We start from the raw sequence: 21215 nt of genomic DNA, 5'->3' as shown, positions 1-21215 counted from the left end.
CTCTGCTGCTTAAACTATGTTACAGGGGTTATCACAAGACATGAGACTAGGCCAGAAAATGAAAACTGTTCAACTGTTTGGTAAAAAAATAGATTTTTAGAAGGAAAAAATCCAAAATTTGATTGGAGAACATATGATGTTTTAATATGTGTCTTTTTCTTTGTTTCCTTAATAGAATCCAAAGAGCCTTTTTCATTTGGAAAAATAAATACTGAGGGAAAAGCATTTTTTATTCATAATCATTCACATATCAAATATTTGTCATTATCTAGCTCCAGGTTTTTGTCTCCTCATGAATTTCTTCCGGTTTCTCCCTGTCTTATTACGCATTGAAATGCAGTTGCTTTGCAAAGTTTTCAGCTCTGAGGGTGTTTTTTTTTTGTTGTTGTTGTTGTTCTTTTTCTTTTGTTTTGTTTGCTTGTGTTTAGAAGACTGTAATTAACATCTTACTTCCAGTTAAAAAGGCAATATCTAAATTACTCCAGGATTCAGGAGGGCCATATGCATGCCACAGATCCATAGTAGATACACTTTTTTTTTTTCTTTTTTTTTTTTTTTTTTTTTTGTTATAGATACCCTATATCCTCACTTTCCTGGGATGATGAGGTTGGCAGGACTCTGGGATCACCAGTCAGACAGCTCAAATATACTTGAAGGAATCCTTCCTTTATTACCTTTGATGACTATTCAAAAGGAATAAGTATAAAATCTGGAACATAATGCACTTATTTTCAACGGCATTTCATGTAATCATACTGACAGTTGGTCTAACTCATACAGTACCTAGAAGACTAGCAATAACTCATGTCTGTTTTACACTTGCGATCCAAGTATTATTAGAAGTGATAGGCGGAAACCAGTGTTAGTAAAAATCGGTATTTTTTCACCATATAAACACGGCCAGATGGGTTCAGGTGGGATGCATCTAAGTTGGTGTGTTTTCCCCACACACTCCCCCCTCTAGCTGATGAGGAAATTGCCCCATCCTTCAGAACTGACAATGAGTGTTCATGCATGTGTAATGCCTGGCATTCGCTGCTGCAGTATGCTGTACTTAGCCAAGAATCTTCAAACATTCATGCTTTGCCTGGTACATCCCATGATGCAGCTCAGGTTATAAATCTGGGCCAGAAGAAACCCATTACACCATTAAAAATGTAGCAAAGATGAGATCAAATTTAAAGGGCATAGATTCCAATTTTGCTCTTACATCAAATTTTCAGGGACTTAAGCTATCTGGAAAGTATTGCAGAAGAACCTCACAATACTAATTGATTGAGCAATAAAATGGCAGATGAAATTCAGTATCAAAAAAATGCAAAGCAATGCACATGGGAAAAATAACCTTAACTATATATACACAATGATATGCTCCAAATTAGCTATTACCACTCAGGAAAAAGAACTTGAAGTTATTGTAGATAGTTTCCTGAAAACATTGTATGCATGCTCAGCAGGAAATGACATTTTAGGAACTGTTAGCAAAGGCAATGAGTGAAATACAAACCAGTTACACCTGAAAAAGTGTGTCCTACTCTGTATGTCCTATTTTCCAGAAAGTCATAAGAAATAGAGAAAAGACTAGCAAGGAGGAGCAATAATACGTAGAACAGAACATAGGAGGACAGAATAGTTGCACCAGGATCCTGCACCTTGGACAAGATGTAACTGAAGGGTGATATTACAAAGATACACAAAACTATGGCTGATATGGTATGGTAAAAGATTTTTAGTACTTTCTTCTTTTCATGTAAGTGCCAGGCAATTCTCAATACAAAAGATTGGAAACAAACTAAACAAATAATTTTTCAGAGTGAGATTATAGAGCTCATTTGCCTACAATGTTGCAGATGCCGAAGAATAAAGTATGTTTGAAATGAACTGGATAAATATATGGAAATGATGCCCCTAGGCAATCCTTCAGCACTAGGATCTCTATGAAATCTTTGCTTTAAAGTACTGGTTGCCAGAAATTGGGAGCGTTCATCAAGGAAGGACCTGTCTGAAGTCCCTTCAAGTTTGAAAGGACTGCTCAGCTTCTTATACTCATCCCAAATAACACACTATCAGTTAGCGTTGGGCACAGAATACCGTTCTAAATTGGCCTTTGATCTAACTCAATATGACAATTCTAAATGATATCAGTGTTACCACATTTCCTAAAACTGAAATGATGGATTGTGTGGATGTGATTTAAAGGATAATCAGGATTTAGCTTTCTACAGGATGGCCACAGTAACCTCAACAGAGATTCTCCTTTCCTGGTCAAGGTCAACTTAGCATATCACTTTCATTTCTCCCAACTGATAAATTTTCAAAGTATGATGCTAGCATATGATATGGTGGAAAGTAATGGGAGCAGTAGATGAACACATCCAAAACCAAATGAATTGTGCAATACTTGTATTAATACTAACATAACACTCTGTAACACTCTTAATGAGAAACATGATTAAAAATAATTACCTGTTCTGTCTACCCTAGCATTGAGACAAATGAAGATTAAGTCAATAAGAACAAAATATGACAAAAACTCTAAAATAATTTCCAGAAAGTATCTCGCTACTGGAAGGAAACTGTATCTTGTTCTGGTGCACTGGTAATCTATTCAGTACTGCTGGTTTCTCTTCAAAAGGTGATGTGAGATAATGCCAAAAGAGTGGTGTGTAAAAAACTCCAGACAGATGATTTGTATTTTATTTATTTTTTATCACCCAGAAGTGCTAAGCACTTCACAAGAGACATATCTTTGTCCCAGAGTTTACAGTCTAATGGATCTATTTGACAGATATGTGAGCTACAACATATTATAAGGCAAGAAAGGACTAGGAAAGGACAGAGTGCTGAGCAAATTGTTTTCTCCATCATTTTTTTTTTATTGCTAAAGAATTTCCAGTGACCACTCAGTGAAAGCCGCAGTGAGAAGTGCATTTGAAGCAAGGCTCAACTAAATGACTGAATTCAGTCTCTGGGTGGAACTCTGTGACCACCTGGTTATGCCATGGGGAGCCTTTGCGGTGTAGACCTTTGCCTACTCTCACAAAGCTTATTTAGCTTTGTTACATAGGCCAGTATCAGTGTCATACATTTTCATAGTGTCACTGCCCAAATGTACCTGGAACCTGGTGGTAGGAGTTGTGGTGGCTCTGGGTACATTTCTTGCTACTGAAGTTACTCTTCTCTTCCCCTTTTCTCCAGATTGCCTCTGTGCTGCTAATTGTCCCATCCTATCCTTCGTAATTTCTACAGCTTTATTTTCTCCCTTTCTCAGTCAAGTTCTCCTCTCCCTCACAAAAACACATGTCTCCAGACACCCTCCAAAGAATGGATGTAGGATGGGAAAAGGGAGTGTGCTAGAGATTAAGTGAAAAGCTCACACCAAAACTTTTGTCTACTATCCTGGCGTACTTGATTCACCTGCAATTTTCACATGGGAAATTCAGTTGTGTGACTTTTATATGGCTATCAATGTCACCTCTTGCCCCACTAACGACAGAGCACTGGCTCTTACAACTGTCATGACATACAGTAGGAAATAATGCTTACCATTTATAGACAAATGAGAACCTCTCTCCCTCCCCCCAATGCATCACTTCAGAAACACAGATAGTATAACTTCGTATCAGCCACCTTTATAATTGAAGCAACAAGTATATTTGGGTCCAATAGCTTTGAAGTGACATTCAGAGTGGAACATACAGGTATTTGGGCAGTAGAAGAAAATTACCCCCAAAATAGAGTAATGAGGTTGCTTAGAGTGATGAGTTTAATTGATTAGACATGTCTTTTGAGTGGATTGTGTAGCTGGGATTTACATTTTGGATGCAAGAATATATAAATATGAATCAAAGTTGCTACCTAGGTATGTAGGTACTTATCAGGACACACATGTCAAAGAACTCTCTGCATACTGCAAAACACCTGTGTCTCCTTTATACACTGCTTTTCCTAAGGGATTCCTGTAAGATGAATGCCTCCTGTATGTTCATCTGTGTTCTGCTCTTCAATTTTATTTTTATTGGCTAATATACAGTCTTCCTTTCTTCTATAGCACAAATCTCATAGTCTTCATCCTCCTTCAGAGTCTTTTCATAAATGTATTTGGTCCAAGCACAAGTTCATCTGACCAAGGCAACAGCCAAAAGTTTCCAGTCCTTGCTGGAGTGAAATTACATCCTATTTATGCATCATCTACAGCAGGGTTCATTCAGGGTTGATGCTTTGAAGAGTCCTCTCTAGCAGTGGCCTCTAGGCAAGGCCATTAAGAGCCGTTATATGTCCTAAAGCAAAGAAAGCATTCACTACCACAAACCCAGCAATCCCTCTCCAATCCCCCACTAGCCTATCTGCTCCTCACTCTTTATGTATTCAGTAAAACATTTTTCAATCATATCTTAGTTTCTCTGAGATTTCTGGACTTTTTGTCATTATAGGTCTCAGAGACCTGCCTTCTCTCCCTTCACCACCTACCACAATCTTAGACTGCCCAGGAGGAATGAGGGGAAGTAAGATCCCCAACTCAGAAGCTGCTTCATGCAATGGCCTTCACACAGCTACCAGGAAAACTTGCAGTCTTGCTTTTGGCCTCTCCTTGCTTGGCAGTGAGCAGCAGTGAGTAGCAGGGGTCAGTATAAAACTTATCTCCCCTTCTCATCCTCCTAGACTTAATCTTGATTGCATCCCTTCGGCTTTTACTGTCTCCAGGTTTTCTTTCAGATAAACATTTTGATCAATTGCTTGATCATGTTCCCCTTGGTTCTCCAAACTTTGCAGAAATGGGATTTTTTCCCCTTTGATTTTGCAGCTTATCTCTTTTTTTCCCTTGTGTCCCTTAGAGAAGATTGCTGTGGTGGCCTCTTCTTTCCTCTACTTTCCAGACTGGCAAAAATGATCTTGAGATCTCTAAGCAGGGAGAGTATTAAGTAGAAGATGGGATTATCTCTAGGCACAGCAACGAATGATACAGTTACTGGAATACTGGGTTCATCTTTGATATCCAGCATTGAAACGGAAGCTAGACAAATGTACATTTTAACAAATGAGAGTAGGTAACAACTGGAACAACTTACCAGAAAAGTGATGGATTTCCTGTCTCTCAAAATCTTTAAATCAAGATTGGGAGTTTCAGTAAAATACATATTTCAACTCCAACAGAAGTTACAGACTTGATGCAGAAATTTCTGAGTAAGACTCTTTGTCAGGATAGACTCGAGGATCCTATGAAGAAATGGTTCCTTCCAGACTCTTTCAAATTAATTTTAAGTGAGCACATTACCATTATATTTGAAAAAGACTATAAGCACACTCCTCAGCTCAGTTGACAGCCAACGGCTTGCTGTGACACTGTAATGTACATACCTAAATTCCTAATCTATTATACCTATTAGGTGTGAATGTGACTGTACTTTGAAATAAATGTATGTTTTAACTGTTTCCAAGTAGTTCATTAGCTACTACTGGTGAAAAACCATCCAGTCATTACAGAATGGAAAAAATAATCCATTTTTTTACTACTTTTTACTGTAATTTACAAAGTCCAAATTATAAATGCTTAAGGATGGAAAAAAGGAGGAACTGAATTTTGAAGAGAATTTAGGGACATAATGGAACCCCCAGCAAGGAGAAAGAACAGAGGAAAGAAACTCAAGAGCAAAAGCAAAGGTCGAAGAAAGTCATGGATAAACAATGTGAAGCATAAGGAAGTCTGCAAGAAGGAAGGGAATATGTGGAAGGAGAGTAAAGGGAAGTAGAAGACTTACTGAAAAATAAAGGAATGAATTAGTGTATCCTAAGATGAGAGGTCTGGTTTCCATTGATCTGCAAAGAAGTCTTTCAAAAAGTAATTTATATATAGGAACTCCATACTTTCACAAACACACATATTTGCATACAGATGATGTATATGCTCATGCAGGTATGTTCATATATCTGCTCTCAGTGCTCTTTACTTGCTCTTTTGGGTGTGTGGTTGATGCTGAGGAACTCAATCATTCCTCAGAAACCACTATCACTCTCTGCAGCATTTAAAGTGGGTGTCTTTCTCCCCTAAAATAGGATAACTTGGAGACATAGAATAACATATTAAAAGACTAAGAAAGCAAAACTCTGATCTTAAGGGAAATGTGTTCAAACACAGAACTACAGAATTCACCTTAAAAAACATTCTTCCATATTACCAGTTAACATTTTAAAATTAAATTACTGATGCTCCAATCACTCCATATGACTTACAAAGAACTCTCTGCAAACCCACAGGTAGAAAGAGAAACTCCCTCCTACGACATACAGCTATTGTTGGATGATTTTATTCCCTGCCATTTATTATATATGTCTGTTTTAATTATTAATTGCAATAGCCACAGACCTCTGGCAGCAGCTTTGGGGAACTTCCAAGGCTTGGATAGAAAAATCCAAAGCCACCAAAATACACAAAGCTCTGCTTTCTCCATTATTTTTGCCACCTAAATAAATAAATAAATAAATGAGGGAAAAAAAGAAAGAGGAAAAAAAGGTATAGGAAGGGTAAAGTTTTCCTATTATTTGCTCTCCTTCCTTAGGGCATCAGTGCACACAACTGCCGAGTTCATCCTTGCTTTTCTCCATCCTCTTCATCCTCTGCTGCAAACCCGCGATGGAGAGAAGAGGGTCCCCCCGCCCCGGCCAAGTGCGCGGAGGCTGCCGTGGAGGGGGCCGCCCCCCGCGGCCCCGTCCCCGCGCGGCGGGGGGCAGATACGCCCCATCCACCTTCATTAATACTACTCGGTATTTAACAGCCCCCAGGGCCGGCCGCGCGGAGGACGCTCTGCGGCCCCCGCGCCCCTCACCCCGGCTCCGCGCCCGCAGCGGCACTGCCCGTGCCCGGCCCGTTTCCCCCTGCGCTCCGCAAACTTCGCTGACGCTGCGCCCCCGCGCAAGCGCTGCGCGGCTGCGAGGCAGAGGAAGCCCCGCATGCCCACGGCGGCTCGGCGCGGCGGCTCCGCGAGGCGGCGCGGCTCGGCGCGGCGCGGCTCGGCGCGGCGCGGCTCGGCGCGGCGCGGTGCGGAGCGGCGCGGTGCGGGCGGGGGCGCACGGCGCATGTCTGTCTGCCCGCGCCGCGCCGCGCCGCGCCGCCACTAGACGCTCCCACCGCCGCCAAACTCTCCACCATCTTCTGCATGTGCAACATTTGCAGCCGGACAGAAACCTCTCCCACGGCTATGGAGACTGCGGGAAAAACCCGGCGCGGCGGGATGGATTGCTGAAACGCCGGCAGCGGCAGCGAGACGGAAAACGCGGAGACAGAGAGAGAGAATAGCAAACAAATTCAGAAACAAAAATAAAAGCAAAAAGAAAGGAGGAGGAAACCTCTCCTTTTCTCCCCGTCCCTTTTTTTTTCTTTTCTTTTTTTCTTTCTTTTTTTTTTTTTTTTTCCAATTCTTGATTTTGTTGTAGCCGCCTCGTCCTCAATGCCTCTCTGAGCAGCATCTAGCGAGCGGGAGAAGGCGAGACAGAGAGGCAAAAGAGAAGATGAGGATAATTGGCAGACAGCTTGTCTTGTTGTTTTCTGGCTTTTGGGGACTAGCAATGGGAGCTTTTCCTAGCAGTGTGCAAATAGGTAAGCGCTGCATTGGGCTGCGTGCGTCTGTCAAGGCTTTCAATCCTTTGCAAAGTGAGTTGGAGAGGCGGCTCTGAAGGGAGCCTGCCGATTTCTCCTCCACCAGCATCCCATTTCCTGGCCCCACGAAAAGCGTGTGTGTGTGTGCGTGTTCGGGGAAGCGGGGTTCTGGAAAAGGATGCTGATCTTTTGCAAAGCTCGTTCTGACTCCCCGGGGTCTCTAGGAGGGGAAGGGGCTTGTGCGGTTTTGCAAGGAGGAGGAAGGGGGTGGGATGCCCCTGGGTGATTTCTGCCCCCTCCAGCACCCCCTTCTCCTGCCTGGCTCCCGGAGGGATGCCGATTGTCTATCCTGGCTGGATGTTGCAGTAGCTGTAAGGGGTGGTGGTGGGGAGTAAAACACAGTGCTGCCCATCTCTCCCCCCCCCACAGTTGGAAAGTTTGGGATTTTGTAGGTCTCTCCGTATAGTCCTGTGCCCCCTCCTCACCCTTTGCCCATCGCCTCCTGCTTTTTTGTCTCTCCCTTGTTTCGGATGGGACGCAGTTATCTGTATTCCTTCCAGCTCCGCTCCATCACTGCATCATTTCTCGTGGACTTGTAACGATGCTGCTAATAACGCGGAGCTGCTCCCTGCCTGCACATGGCTGCAGAGGAGCAAAGTTCATTATATTCCGGTTTAGTGCAGATTATCCTACACTGAGATTTCTTTTTCTTTTCTTTCCCTTTTTTTTTTTTTTTTTTTTTTTTTTAATCCAGAAAGCATTGCTCTCCTTAATCAGCCTGCCACTTAATAAAAGAGGCTGTTGAGTAGCTGATTTACCAATGTGTTCAGTATCAGGGAGATGGAGGCTAAACACTTTCAAAGGTCACTGTAATCATGACAAATCTGGGTATTTATGTATGAAAGGCTGGAAACTGAGAGGACAGAAAAGACGTGGGAATGCAACTAGGAGGTTAAAATCGATTTGTGGACAGTGATTTAAAGCCAGCAGTTGTGATTACGAATATGATTAGTTCCTTATCCATTAAAGTCAGGACCAGCCTTACTGTGCAGCTTTGGGAGAGACAGTTGCTTGGTGCTACAGGATAGTAAGTAGCTTGCAAATAATTCACACTGCTTCCTCTGCTTTTTGCTTTTTCTTGTAGGTGGTCTCTTCATCAGGAACACAGATCAGGAATATACTGCTTTTCGATTAGCAATTTTTCTTCATAACACCAGCCCCAATGCATCTGAAGCACCTTTTAATTTGGTTCCTCATGTAGACAACATTGAAACAGCTAACAGCTTCGCTGTAACAAATGCCTGTAAGTAAACGTGCCATTGACCTGACCAACTTACGAGTAAATTGTATTGAAAATAACAGGAAACCACATCATTATCTTGCATTGAAACACATCAGTAAGTCTGTCTTCAGTATAGCTGCCCTTTGCAGAAGAGGAAAAGGGGCAGCATCTTGGTTAGTTTCTAACTGGAGCAAAATCCTCTCTCCTGCCTTGTGCTGACTAACCTGATGTGACATTTACTTTAGTGTTATTACTGTAGTTTCTTGCTTTCTGGTTTCTATGGAGATGAATTTTGTGATTGTAAAGAAAAATTATGAATGTCTCGTTCAGTCAGTAAGCCCCACAGTTACTCTTGTTTGCTTTTGGGTATGGCATGCCTTACATGTACTTGAAAATACACAATAACATTTGTGATCACAAATGCTTTTCAAATGGCTGGAAAGGAGACAGGGAAGCAGTGGTGTGCAGGATAATATATCTGAGTTGGTTGACGCTGCAGTTGATCCGGTGATGTCACTTGAGGCAGCCCTGCTCTTATATTGTAGGTTGTAAATGTCTCTTATCATCTCGTAATGCATACATCCTGTGGATATGTCTCTATGCATCCATACATTGGTGCCAAATCAAGTTAGTATCCGATCTACTTGATTTCACAAACCACCTCAACTGGAACAAATATTCTCTTCCTACTATATATTATATATATATGCGTGCACATGCGTGTGCGCACACACACACACACACCATGAAAAAACAAAAAAGGAATACGCTTACCAACTGAGGTAACATTTACGTTTAAATTTTTTTAACAGAGTATAATTAGCTGCTTCCTACGTTTAGATCACCTCGGGGTCCTTCAGCCGTGGATAGAACACATGGTGGATGCTGTTTAATCTCCGAGAGAGGCAAAGCGTTAACTCTATTTATCTTCACACATATCAGGCTTTTGAAAAGGAATTCGTTTCATTTTGTAAGATAGTGGAATATAGCGTGGTAAAGCTAAAGACTTAGTAACATTACTACTTTGATATTCATATTTCAGGATTTAGTTCTATGGGTTTTTCTCTGTGGCCTTTAAGTTTTAGAATCCCTGTTCTTCATTCAAGAGTGAATTGCTTCTGGAAGTAGATGCCCTGAGCAACATTGCTTAGTGAGTTTAAAATAGAAACGTACTGGAGAAGGTCTCACTGTTCGTTGTGCCTTTAAAATACATACTATGCTTATCTCCAGTTTCTCACAGCCATCTCTTCAGTGCTTTGTAATTTGTAAACATACTGTGTATTGTGCACTTCTTATGTATAATTTATTGAATGAATTGCTAAATTTATTTATACAAGTCTTTGGTTCTCCAAGTTTCAGATGACCTTGCCACCTTATTTAACAGGAAAAGCTTCTGAGCTGCCAAAATGGCTCCATTCATTTTATGCAGGAAAGACTGATGTCCCATTAAGTGTGAGTTCTATATTAAGCAACGTATTAGTTGTGTTTAGCGTGAAAATCAATATCAAATTCCATAAGGAGAAAGCATTTCAAAAGGTGCTTTGAAACTGGAAGGAATCAGGTCTATGCAAGTGTAGTTCATTGAGAAAATATTACAATGCATATCAAATTTTGCAAATGCTGATTATATATTCTACAAAGAGAAATGACATACTAGTTTTTCAAAACTTTTATTTTTAGTAGAGGAGTAAGGGGCTATTTTTTTTATATTGAAATCAGTAATTTTTGATGAAGTCAGTTAGATTCTGCCTACGCAATCAGTTCTAGCAAATAATTTCAGAGGTTATATTTCCATTTAAGATTTTTTTAAAAAATGCACCGTGTTTCAATTAGAACATTAGTGACTTGCATGGTTTTAAAATACAAATATATAAAACTAACCAGTTCTGTGAGAGTTCAATATCTTAGATTCAAAAAGATTTGCCCCAAACTTTTCTTCATTTAGACCATGCACAGCTGATTCTTATCTATCATTCTAACAACTTTTGGTTATTTTAGTTTGCACTGTTTCAACTGAGGGAAACCTGTCCGCTTTTATTTCCTGTCATTTACAGAAATAGTGATTCATAACCCGATCCTTTGTTTTTTTAACTGAACCCAGTTTCAGTTCTAGAGAGTTTAATGACTCAGAGATGATGAATCTGTACAGTACAAGGGGGGGGGGGGGGGGCAGAGAAAAGAAGAAAGTAAATGTATATCTTTATGCATTTATTTTATATTTTGCAACCTTGTGCCAATAATCTGACTTTCTTGTTTTTCTTTACCATTTTAATACTGAAGAATATTTTTTAATCAGCAAATGTTTTTCTGCTGAAACATAGGCAAAACTGACAGACAACTGCATGAGCAAATCACATGTCCCTAAAGCTAAATATGAGCAGAATCCTGCAAAAATCAATTGTCTGATAGCTGGAGGACACCAGCTTCCATGTGATGGAGTTTGCTGGCCTGACAGAGGCTCCAAAAGCATAGACATGTGAGATTTTCTAACCTAATTAAACCCCCCCATTATCAGCTCTGAATTAAGTGATTTCATCACAAGCCTACATGTGCAATGATAACTCTTTCCTGGAGCGCTGTGGAAACAGTGGCTTTGGATCTTGCTATTTGCACAGAATTTACTTAGTGCACATGTGTTCCCAAATACACAGTGCAAAAGCCTTAGAGCTACGGGACTGAAATGAATATTCATGTGAGTTTAAGCATAAAGATCTAAGACTTGACCAGTTACCCCTCTTTCTATTTCCATTTACTGCAGTGGTTACTTGTAAAGATGCTGTGTCTGGCCCACTGCACGCATTAGGGACAGTAAAAAGAATATTTCAAAGGATTATGGATGACATATTAGTGGGTAAATCACTGCAATGCTAGAAGAAAAGTGTATATTTTTTCCAGTAGATAAAAACACCGAATGTTTATTCAGCAAAACTTTTGGAATTAGAATTTTGTGAGGATTTTTTAAATGTCTCTCTTCTAATGATTACCTTTGGCATTTTTATTTTCTTTTAACAGACCCAGAACATTAGTAACTCTGTTCTGAATCAGGAACATATATGAAACAGATTATTTAAGCAGATAGCCTCTGCTGTAGGTCAGCAAAATTTGACTGATCTGTATCAATTTTGATGTAGTCCTCTTTTTTCCTCCTCCCACCTGTGTGTTTTATTTAAACCTATTCATTTCTTTTACACTGCATACATTATTCAGAGAATCTCTCTTACTGACAGAAAGAGCTGAAATTATTGCAAAACATGAATAGAACAAGATTTTTACTCATCAGAACACAATACACCAAAAATGAAACATTCAACTATTGCAATACATTGGTTTGCACATTATAAGCAGGAAATTTTGCTCATGATTTGAAATCAAGCTTCAAATTGATTTCAGATGTAAGAATTATGCATTGATATTTGGGGAGAATTGTATATATTTATTTTTTAGTTGAATGCAAAAGAAAATTTTCATTTCATGCACCATCTATATTACATTAGTATATCTCAGCAACACAGTCAACATTAAGCCTGCTTGCATACTTTTGAAGGATAGCTGTACAATTTTACAAAGAATTATTTACCCTCCAGCCTTCATCTTGTGGTTGTGAATATTTGTAACAGTATCAAAAATTCTTAATGTATAGCAAGTCTTACAGTGCTTGTACAAGATTAGTCTAAACAGGGAAAAAAAGAAAGATGTGTCAAGTGTTTTGTCAATGTTTTATATTAGAAGTAAAGCTTCTCCCTTTGAGTCTCAGTTTGACTTTGTGTGGATTTGGAGATTAATATATTCCTAATAAGTGTAATTTGGGGCAAATCAACCACCCTTCTTTTTTCATTTCACACACAATTCAGCTCTTATTAGATTTTAGTATATACTATTGAACAAAAGATAACTTTGTTTATTACATGTCACATGGCTCGGAAGAAAAAAACCTACTGGAATCAAAAATCTCGCATATTGGAATAATTTTCCTCTTTCTGCAAGGTTTGGTCTCTCTGATTTTTCTGATTTTTTTTTTTAATACTGTCTCAACGTGCAGTGTAGAGCTCCAGCCTAACGCAAGGTTGGTGGCCGATGGACGTCGCCAGCTAAAGACTGGGTGCGGGTCCTGTGCTGGCTCTGGCGAGGGGGCTCCGAGCTGGCTCTCGAGGACAGCCCCTGGGACCGTCCCTCTCCCAGCCTGCCCTCGCGGGGCCCTGCTCCAGCTGGCGACTCTTGGGGCACGGAGAGGCTGTGCCATCTCGGAGCTGACTTTTCTGCTGAGGCATCCGGAAAAATTAGCAAATAGACTCAAATGTAGCGTTGGTTTTAAACTCTGAGTATGTGTAATTTTTACTTAAAGTAGCTTCAGCTTTCATTTGCTAAGCTGCAGCATAATGAGATTTTCATTAAATTTGCTTATTAATTCTGATTTAACAATTACAGCTCAGTTCAGCAGTAGGCGTGTAACCTTACTTTAATTGTCAGCATTATGTAAAATCATCGTGTTTTTCCTTATTTAGAAAGGCAAGTTTCGTAAGACTGAATAGTGTTTTGCTGTCGGAGTAGTAACGTATTCCCAAGGATGCATTTTGGAGTATATTGAGGGTTACCATAAAGGTTTATTATACAGTCAGGTTTGAACTGCAAAAGCAAATGTGGTGCCAGTTGACTAGAAAAATAGAACTGGATTTAATATTACTCTTCTAAAACAGGATTGATTATAAAAGTCCATTTGAAGTGAGTGTTTTGTTTTAATCCATGGAGTTTTTCTCAAGCTAGACCCCAATTATTGGAAACATTTTTCCCTTAAAATTTCTGTTACTAGCACTTGCTGATGGAATCCAAGAATATTTGTGTACTTAGGTGTCACTTGCAGCAAAAGGGTATGTGTGTACCAGGGAGAAAATCTATATTCAAACAGATGCATAGTTCTAAATGCAATCCCTGTAAAATAGCTGCACAGCAGAGAGAAAATTGGCTATCAATAGTTCCAATCCATCAGAGTCTGGATTTAATTTTCAGGGTTATTATTGGGAAAATAAATGATGGACCTTCACTGAAATACAGTCAGATTTCTTCAGAAAACACAGAACGTTGTCTCTCTGGCATGGTATAAGGCTTTTGTCCTAGCATTTTACTGGACTGAGAAAAACTGTAAACCCAGAAGCTTTATTGTAGGCTACAGAAATAATTTCATCTTCCTTTTAGAGGATTAGTAGTGAGGACTGAGTTCCTTCATTCCTTCTGCAGGCACAGTACAGTACTTAAGAAAAAACACGCTAACAAGTAAATTAAATTGATTAACTTCAGCTTTATCATTGTAATCTGTTTGTATGCTAGTCAAAATAGCTCATGCATTTCATTTTTAGGCCTTGATTGTTTTGAGATTTGCTTTTTCCTAAGAGAGGAAGCAGTCTGCTTTGATTTCTTAACTGTTTTAGATCCTACTATAAATTGTGCAAATTCATATTGTAAGCAGGTAACATTCTTTGGATTTAAACATATTCGACCAAATATTCTGTGTGACTGATGTAAAGGGGATGAAATTTATGCTAGGGCAAACCTGAAGAAATCAGTAAGATTGTACCAGTGTAATTGAAACGAAAAATTGGCCTTTGCTGTAGAGTGTTGTTTTTTCTGTATGGTTAGCTTGAGGCGATAATTTTGGACTAATACAGCACTACATCTCTTTGTTAGCATGGACAGGAGCTTCTGCAACTTAGATGGGCATACTTATATTTCAGTTATGTGTCAGGACATGAAGCCAAACAATGACAATTATTCCTGTGTATATCAAGAACAGTTCTTAAAAATTCAGGAAAATATCTTTGAGTTTACTCAAAAGTAACTGATCTTACAGTCTGATTCCCAACTTTGGTGTTGGTTTGCTTTTAACCATTTTCTCAGAAGTTCCATTAACTTCCTCTGTCTAGTTTGGGATCTTGCATGATTTTTTTTTTTTTTTAAAGATCTTACTGGTCTTTAACAAAGTATAGGTTCCATTGTATAGGGGCTGGATACCCTGAAAAATTCCATACAAGTGATGTCTATTTTCAGGCACCCAGACTCAAGCAGAGAGGCATTTTGGCTTTCACAGGACATTCCAGTATTTTCCACAGTACTTAGCAGTACCTACCTTGCCACTGGGAATTGCTTATTCCCAAGTGCTTTGGAAACTCTATCTTACCTACGTGACTTAGTATGGGTCAGCTGTCTTGCCTCAATAGTGTTCCTTTTTTTTTTCTGAGAGCTATGTTTCTTTCCAGTTTGTTTCTTCATAGTCCTGATGAGGCATCTGCGTGACTTGTTCAGATAATTGCAGCTATTTATTTTATTTCTGATTCCTCAAGGTAAGAAGGCAAAACCAGAGTGTCAAATATGCATCCTCTTTATCTGGCTCTGCAGTGTAAGGACCCAGCCCATCCTTCCCCTTCAATAGGTTTCTTAAAATGTGATTATAGATAAGCTTTATGTTGACCTCAGCGGGGAGTACATGGATGCATATTAACAAGCTACTTTTCTTGCTGGGTTTTGGCCAGCTATACTAACATTAACAAATTCCAGTTCAAATATTGGCCTTCTTTCCCGAGGCAGAGCTGTCTGATTTAAATAGCAACTTTACCTGAGTAGGAATTGCAGAATGGAGGCCATTATAATTAAGGACTAGTAGGAATCAGATGTTGTGCAATGTGAACATGTTCACATTCTTTTGTCCAATAGCTATATTTGAAAGAATTAAGTTACTTAACTCCTGTTATTTTTTTTTTAAATATATGTATTTAGAAATTAGGTGCCTAATATGTAATTGCCTATTTCAAAAGATTTTCATTGGGGATACTGTTTTCTTGTATTCCACAGGCTATTTCATTGCTATATTTAAATGCAACCATTGCTCCTGAAAAATGCAGTTTAGTGCAGTACCTTTCTATATTCTAAAATCATGGACAACATGAGCGTGACTGCAGGTATTTTCTGTAAATATAAACAACACAAAAGAAACAAAAACACTTGGAAAGGAAAACTTTTGACAATCTCATTTATTGGATTCTTTGCAGAGAAAGCCTGTAGACACATTTTGAAGACTGATATTAAAATGTATCAGCTTTTAACTATTCATAACAGCTCCTCATTTTTTCACTTGCGGACCCTCTCTGGGGTAGATTTGGTGCCGTTTCTGCATGCACACTCCTCCAGCTGCTTTATGGTATGTTTGCATAGCACTCTCTTAAATGCATAAAAGTTGAGCTTCATTTTTATTTGCAAGTCATCACTGCTTATAATTCAGGATTGCTTGGTGAATATCTATTAAACAGGTGTTTTAAGGAGGTTCACAGGTAGTTACTGAAAAGAATTAGGACTTTAATTTGTCTTTGCTTCAGTTTTCAGATCTTCAGAAAGAAGACTTCTACAAAATTCACTTTTTCACTTTTGGAGATAAAAGACAATGTATTAGGAATTATTATGCCAAATAGGAATTATTACACAAAATATTCTGTTTTGGTCATTTTCTTTTACAGTTTAGTGTTCTGCTTCATTTCCTTTGGGTAAAGTGATATTACATGGCCGTTTTTTTCAACATTGGGGTCAGATCTGTTTCCTCAGTTGGTAAAATGATTAATGTGATATGCAGTTGAGCTAAAGGCAGAAGAAAGGGAGAAAATTCTTTTAGAGCAAAAAGAGAATACAAAATGTAAGTTATTATTTGTCCCTAGAAGGTTCCTGCTCTGTGTTCATGTTCTTAATGTGCAGTACCAGTATATTCCACACTACTACTTAGTGTGAGATACAAGTCTGTACTGTACTGTATTGAAATCTGGAAAATAGTATTGAGTATAAGTGAAAAATGCTTTTTTGTTCAAGTGCAGATATATTCACGGAGTAAAAAGGTATCGCATTAGAAAACATACCAATACACTTAGCCCTTTGTGTCCTCACTCAACCTGATGGGAAAAAGAACAAGGCTTTACAGACTCAATCTCAGCAGAGACATGAAAGGCTTTTTATTAGTGATTTCCTCCAGGTTTTCTGTATGGATCCATTCTGAAGGGTTTTGCTAATAAAGGCCTTCAGGCTTCATCATTTCCATCCATTTAAACGGAGATCAGTTTTTAAGAACAGGCTTTGCAAAACCACTGCAGTTTGGAGTATAATTTCCTTTGAAAATGAATAGTCATGTGCTCTTGACTGACTCAGGAGTTTTTCCTAATCTTTCCTTTCTGCTCCAAGTGGGAAACACAAGCCAGATAAGCTGCCTCTTGGGGCTGTTTGCACACCCAGTTAACTCTGCTTTTATAATCTAGTTGTTTGTGGGGTCTCCAGGTGAAAGCTGCTTAGGCAGCTGCTTTCTTAAGTCGTTTCTTGTGTCAGTATCCTTGTTCAGTGTTTCTCTTGGGTGATAAAAGTAACAAGCTAAGATTTAAAATGGTGCATGATTATGTAGCTAAGAAGAACGGAGGTTGTGAGTGCCTGGAGACATAAACAAAGCCCCACGGAAAAGAGCACCCGAAGTCACTAGTGTGGTTGTGAGGACCCCCATTGGCATGTGTTGTAGGGTTATATATGCTTCATGGAAATACGTGGTTGGCAGATCAGGCTTAGCGCCACACGGAAGTAGTCCAAGTTACAAATCTTTACAGATGTTGCAGAAAAGATATGAAACCAGTCTGGTGTATGATATATTGCCTGCTGGCTGTAAGCATCAGTGCTTCAAAGAAGAAAAAGTAAAGGCAGCAGTCAAAATAATTAGGAGAGTGGATATTGTGTAATTGTGTTCACAGCTAGGTGATACCAGTTTGATCACCCAGACTGACCAACATGCAGCCAGTCAGTCTCAATTAATTTCTTTATCAAACCTGTAATTCTTTTCTGACTGGATACTTGCCTATTCCAAATACATACAATCCTGACTGAAGGAAGCATAGGTAAATCGTTATGACATCAACACATGATTTGGATGTATCATCCACTGTTTTTATCTTTGCATTGAATATAGGAGTCCTAGAGAGTTGGCAAGCAGAGCAAGAATGGCCTACTGGGTTTGTTATTACTCTTTAATTTAGAGAGGTGCCATAATCAGCAAGATTTGTACCCAGTCACTGCAGTCCTTCAGCTCCTGGGGCCTCTTGAGGATTTTTTTTTTCTTTTTTCTTTTTTTTTATTGGTTGGTTTTCTGCTGTGTCTAAGCAGAGAGGCGGTATAAGATGCCCTTGGTTTTGAGGCTCACATGAGAGCAAGACATTTAAGGCTTTATTGTGGCCTTTTTCAAATACCATTGAAAAAAAAAACTTCTAGTGGACACAAATATATATATTTTTTTTCTCCTAACAGAGAACATCCAATCTTACAGCAGCGAGTATGGCTTAAAGTAGTAGTAATGTAAGCTTGGTAAATACATTAAAAGTCCATAATGTTTTTCTTTTTTTCCTAATAAGTGAATGATAAGCTACACCAGTTGTATTCACAGGCTTTCCCATCTACAAATGCAACTTAATGGTCATGTGTTTTACACATATTTCACTTTCTATGAGCCACAGAGGATGTGAATCTATTACTACTTCTACCTGGAGGGTTTGGGCTGTTAGCTTAAGGTACGGACACTTATGAATTTAGCTTTGGAAGTCCCTGGTTTCATCTACTTTGTGTCAGAGGAGATGGCAGCCTGAACACAGACACAATGATGAATGAGATTTAATGCACAAGAATATTTGCAGAAAGCAAAAGCTTGAATAAAGGAATACAAGAAGTGCTCCCATAGCTGTCTTTGATGATCTGCTTTACTATTCTGAATGTAAACATATGTGTGTGGAAGGAGGACAGACTTTTTATTCTCTTATATCATAAGTCATCAGAACTGGGCAAAATGGTAACATGAGACCTCAGCAATTAATTATACTAATAGCTGTATTTGCAGTGTCCTGTTTACTACCATTTCATCAGTTAAATCATTTGCTTAAATGATTTATAGTGCAGCTAGCATTAAAATAAGTGAGAAAAGGGCAAGGTGTTTTTAGATAATTAATTCAGAAAAAAATAGACACTGTTAATGCAATCTGTGCAGTGTATAATTGCTGACGCTCTGTGAGCCGATCTGTGAGATGATCTGAACTTCTGCACGTGAGTTGGTTTTGCCTCCTTGAGGACCTTCATAGAATCAGAAAGGATTTATTGCTTGGGGTAATGAATCTACCAGGTCCTGCTCCCCAAGTCTCACCCTCAGTGAGGAATGACTGGTGTCCAGCAGGACTTGCTAGATAGGGACTTCTGTGCCTTTGCAGGCAGAGCATCTGAAGAGGAGCTGTCAGTGCAGAGGATGAGTGAGTAATGCTTGTAAACTGGTGACTGTAGCTGATGTGAGCTGATAACACTTCGAGAAACCTTAAACTGGAGATACGCTTTTGCTAAGTTGAAAATTTAATACAGAGAAGGATGTAGCAAACAATCCACATGTCCAATGGAGTACAGTAGGTGTTAACAGGTGTTGAAAAGTGCAAGAATAAAAAGTACTGCTCAAAAAAATTGTGTACTCTCCCATCTGACATCCTACTCTGTTTGTTGTGAAGTGTCCTAGCTTTTCATGAAGAAATAGGCACAGTCTGCAAGAAGAAACAAGAGTGGAAGCAGTAGGCAAACTGCTGATGCCTGCGTGGCTGGAGAAGTGCTATGATGGAGACACCACTCAGCATCCTGGAAGTGGCTGAGGAGTCCATTCCCCTTCCTACCTCTCATCTAGGGACAACCTGCTGGATTTAGCAGGTCTTATTAGCTCCTGTAATATTTAAATTGATTGCAAATAGCCATCAGCATAATTACTGAGGAGAAAAGGAGTGAAGGGGCAGAGGATAAAATTTTTGTTTCTTGATTATGAACAAGAAAGAAAATACATCCTTATAAAACCTCACAAAATTGTGCCCATTTCCCCCACACTCAGTCTGCCTTTGACTCTATCATGGTCTGTACTTTAATATTTTAAGGGAGTGAACGGAAGGAGGGAGTGGTGGTCTCACACTGGAAAAGACAGTTTATGCAGGTGAATTGGATTGTTTTCCTCCATTCTTCTCTGGGATTCGACAGATGTAGAAGGACTCCTGCATTTTTATTTCCTGATGTAAGCCCCAGAATGCCCATTATTCTTTCAGTTACTGTTTTTGATGGGAATCTTTTGCACTTTAGTACTGCTGGCAGGAAGCACAGCTTCACACCTTAATCACATTTTCTTTGTCAGGCTTTCACATACTATGCAAAATATGAAACTAGCAGAAAACCCTTTGATCATTTACAATAATGGAATAGTTATTTTAATTCCTTACATTTATATACAGTCTGTGAGATTAAAGTGAGATCCAGCATAACATTGCACCTTAAAGGTGTGGATATCCCCTGCCAGCAGCATCACCTTGAGCAACTGTTCTCCATGGCCTCAGTTTCTCCCTCCTTTAGCTATGTCAAGCAGGGCCCTACTGCCATCTTCCTCTTCACATCTATGAGTAGCTGATTACATAAATAAAATTATTAAGAGAGTATGAATGAGGGGAATCAGCAGCATGAGGAAGGTTTTCTTTCCTGTGTGAGGCTATGAAAGTCAGGAGAACATCAAAGGATGAAGTGTCTCTTCAGTTCAAAGGAAGCATGTTTACAGGAGGCACTTTATTTCTTGACTGCACATGTAGATCTTAGTAGCATCAGTGGAGCTAAATGTATACAACTGAGACTGTAATACACAGGTATAGTTTTAAATCTGTTGCTTTTTTAAGATTTGCATTAGGATAATGCACACTACCTTCCTCTCCAGTCCTTTTTTTGAAAGTATTGTCTGAAGACTATTGGAGTTATTGATAACAATAAATTAGTAGTTTCCATATATTGTAATAAGTCCTTTGGGGCCTTATCTTGCCTAAAAAAACATGCTTCCCACTTTACTAAAATTACAAGTTTAGCCTGAAGGAGGATTTGAGAGACTGATGTATCACCCATTCTGAATTTTTTTGTGGAAAAACCTGATACGGTGCTGGAAGCATGGATGGGAGTTAATTTACTTGGACCAGTCTATTCATTTCTTCATAAAGTTATTGTTGCCTAAAAGCCTCTGTAGATAATGTATAACTAACAGAGAGCTGTCCCCTCTTTGTACACTTCTTTCAGCTAATTCAATAATTCAAATACTAAATTTAGCCCTCAAAGACAGTTTTTGGAGTTATGACAGTCCCTGAAGGACTTTGACTTACAATTATTCACATAGGTTTTTTTTTTTAATTTATGACAGAAATAAGAACTCCGTAATGATATTCTTCCTTTTGCTTATTTTGAACTGTGTGTGTGAGAAGGAAGGAAGTCGGGGATTTCTGGAGCACAGCTCTGCCT

The 21215-nt window shown here is 39.2% G+C and overlaps 1 protein-coding gene across 3 annotated transcripts in view; it reads left to right on the top strand.

The window, feature by feature from the left end:
* Positions 1-7503: 7503 nt before the first annotated feature.
* Positions 7504-21215, top strand: part of GRIA4 (glutamate ionotropic receptor AMPA type subunit 4) — a 227441-nt gene continuing 213729 nt past the window's right edge. For 2 of the 3 annotated variants that reach the window (XM_062577581.1, XM_062577600.1), the window contains exons 1-2: positions 7507-7594; positions 8739-8897. In XM_062577581.1, coding sequence (XP_062433565.1) covers positions 7507-7594; positions 8739-8897 — 247 coding nt within the window. Of the gene's footprint in view, positions 7595-8738; positions 8898-21215 lie in introns of all 3 variants that reach the window. The other variant, XM_062577591.1, reaches the window with a different exon arrangement.

This window comes from Rhea pennata, chromosome 1 (assembly GCF_028389875.1).
Source record: "Rhea pennata isolate bPtePen1 chromosome 1, bPtePen1.pri, whole genome shotgun sequence".
Classification (NCBI taxonomy): Eukaryota; Metazoa; Chordata; class Aves; order Rheiformes; family Rheidae; genus Rhea; species Rhea pennata.
The sequence above is the reverse complement of the archived record's forward strand: the minus strand, read 5'-3'. Positions and strand labels throughout refer to the sequence as shown.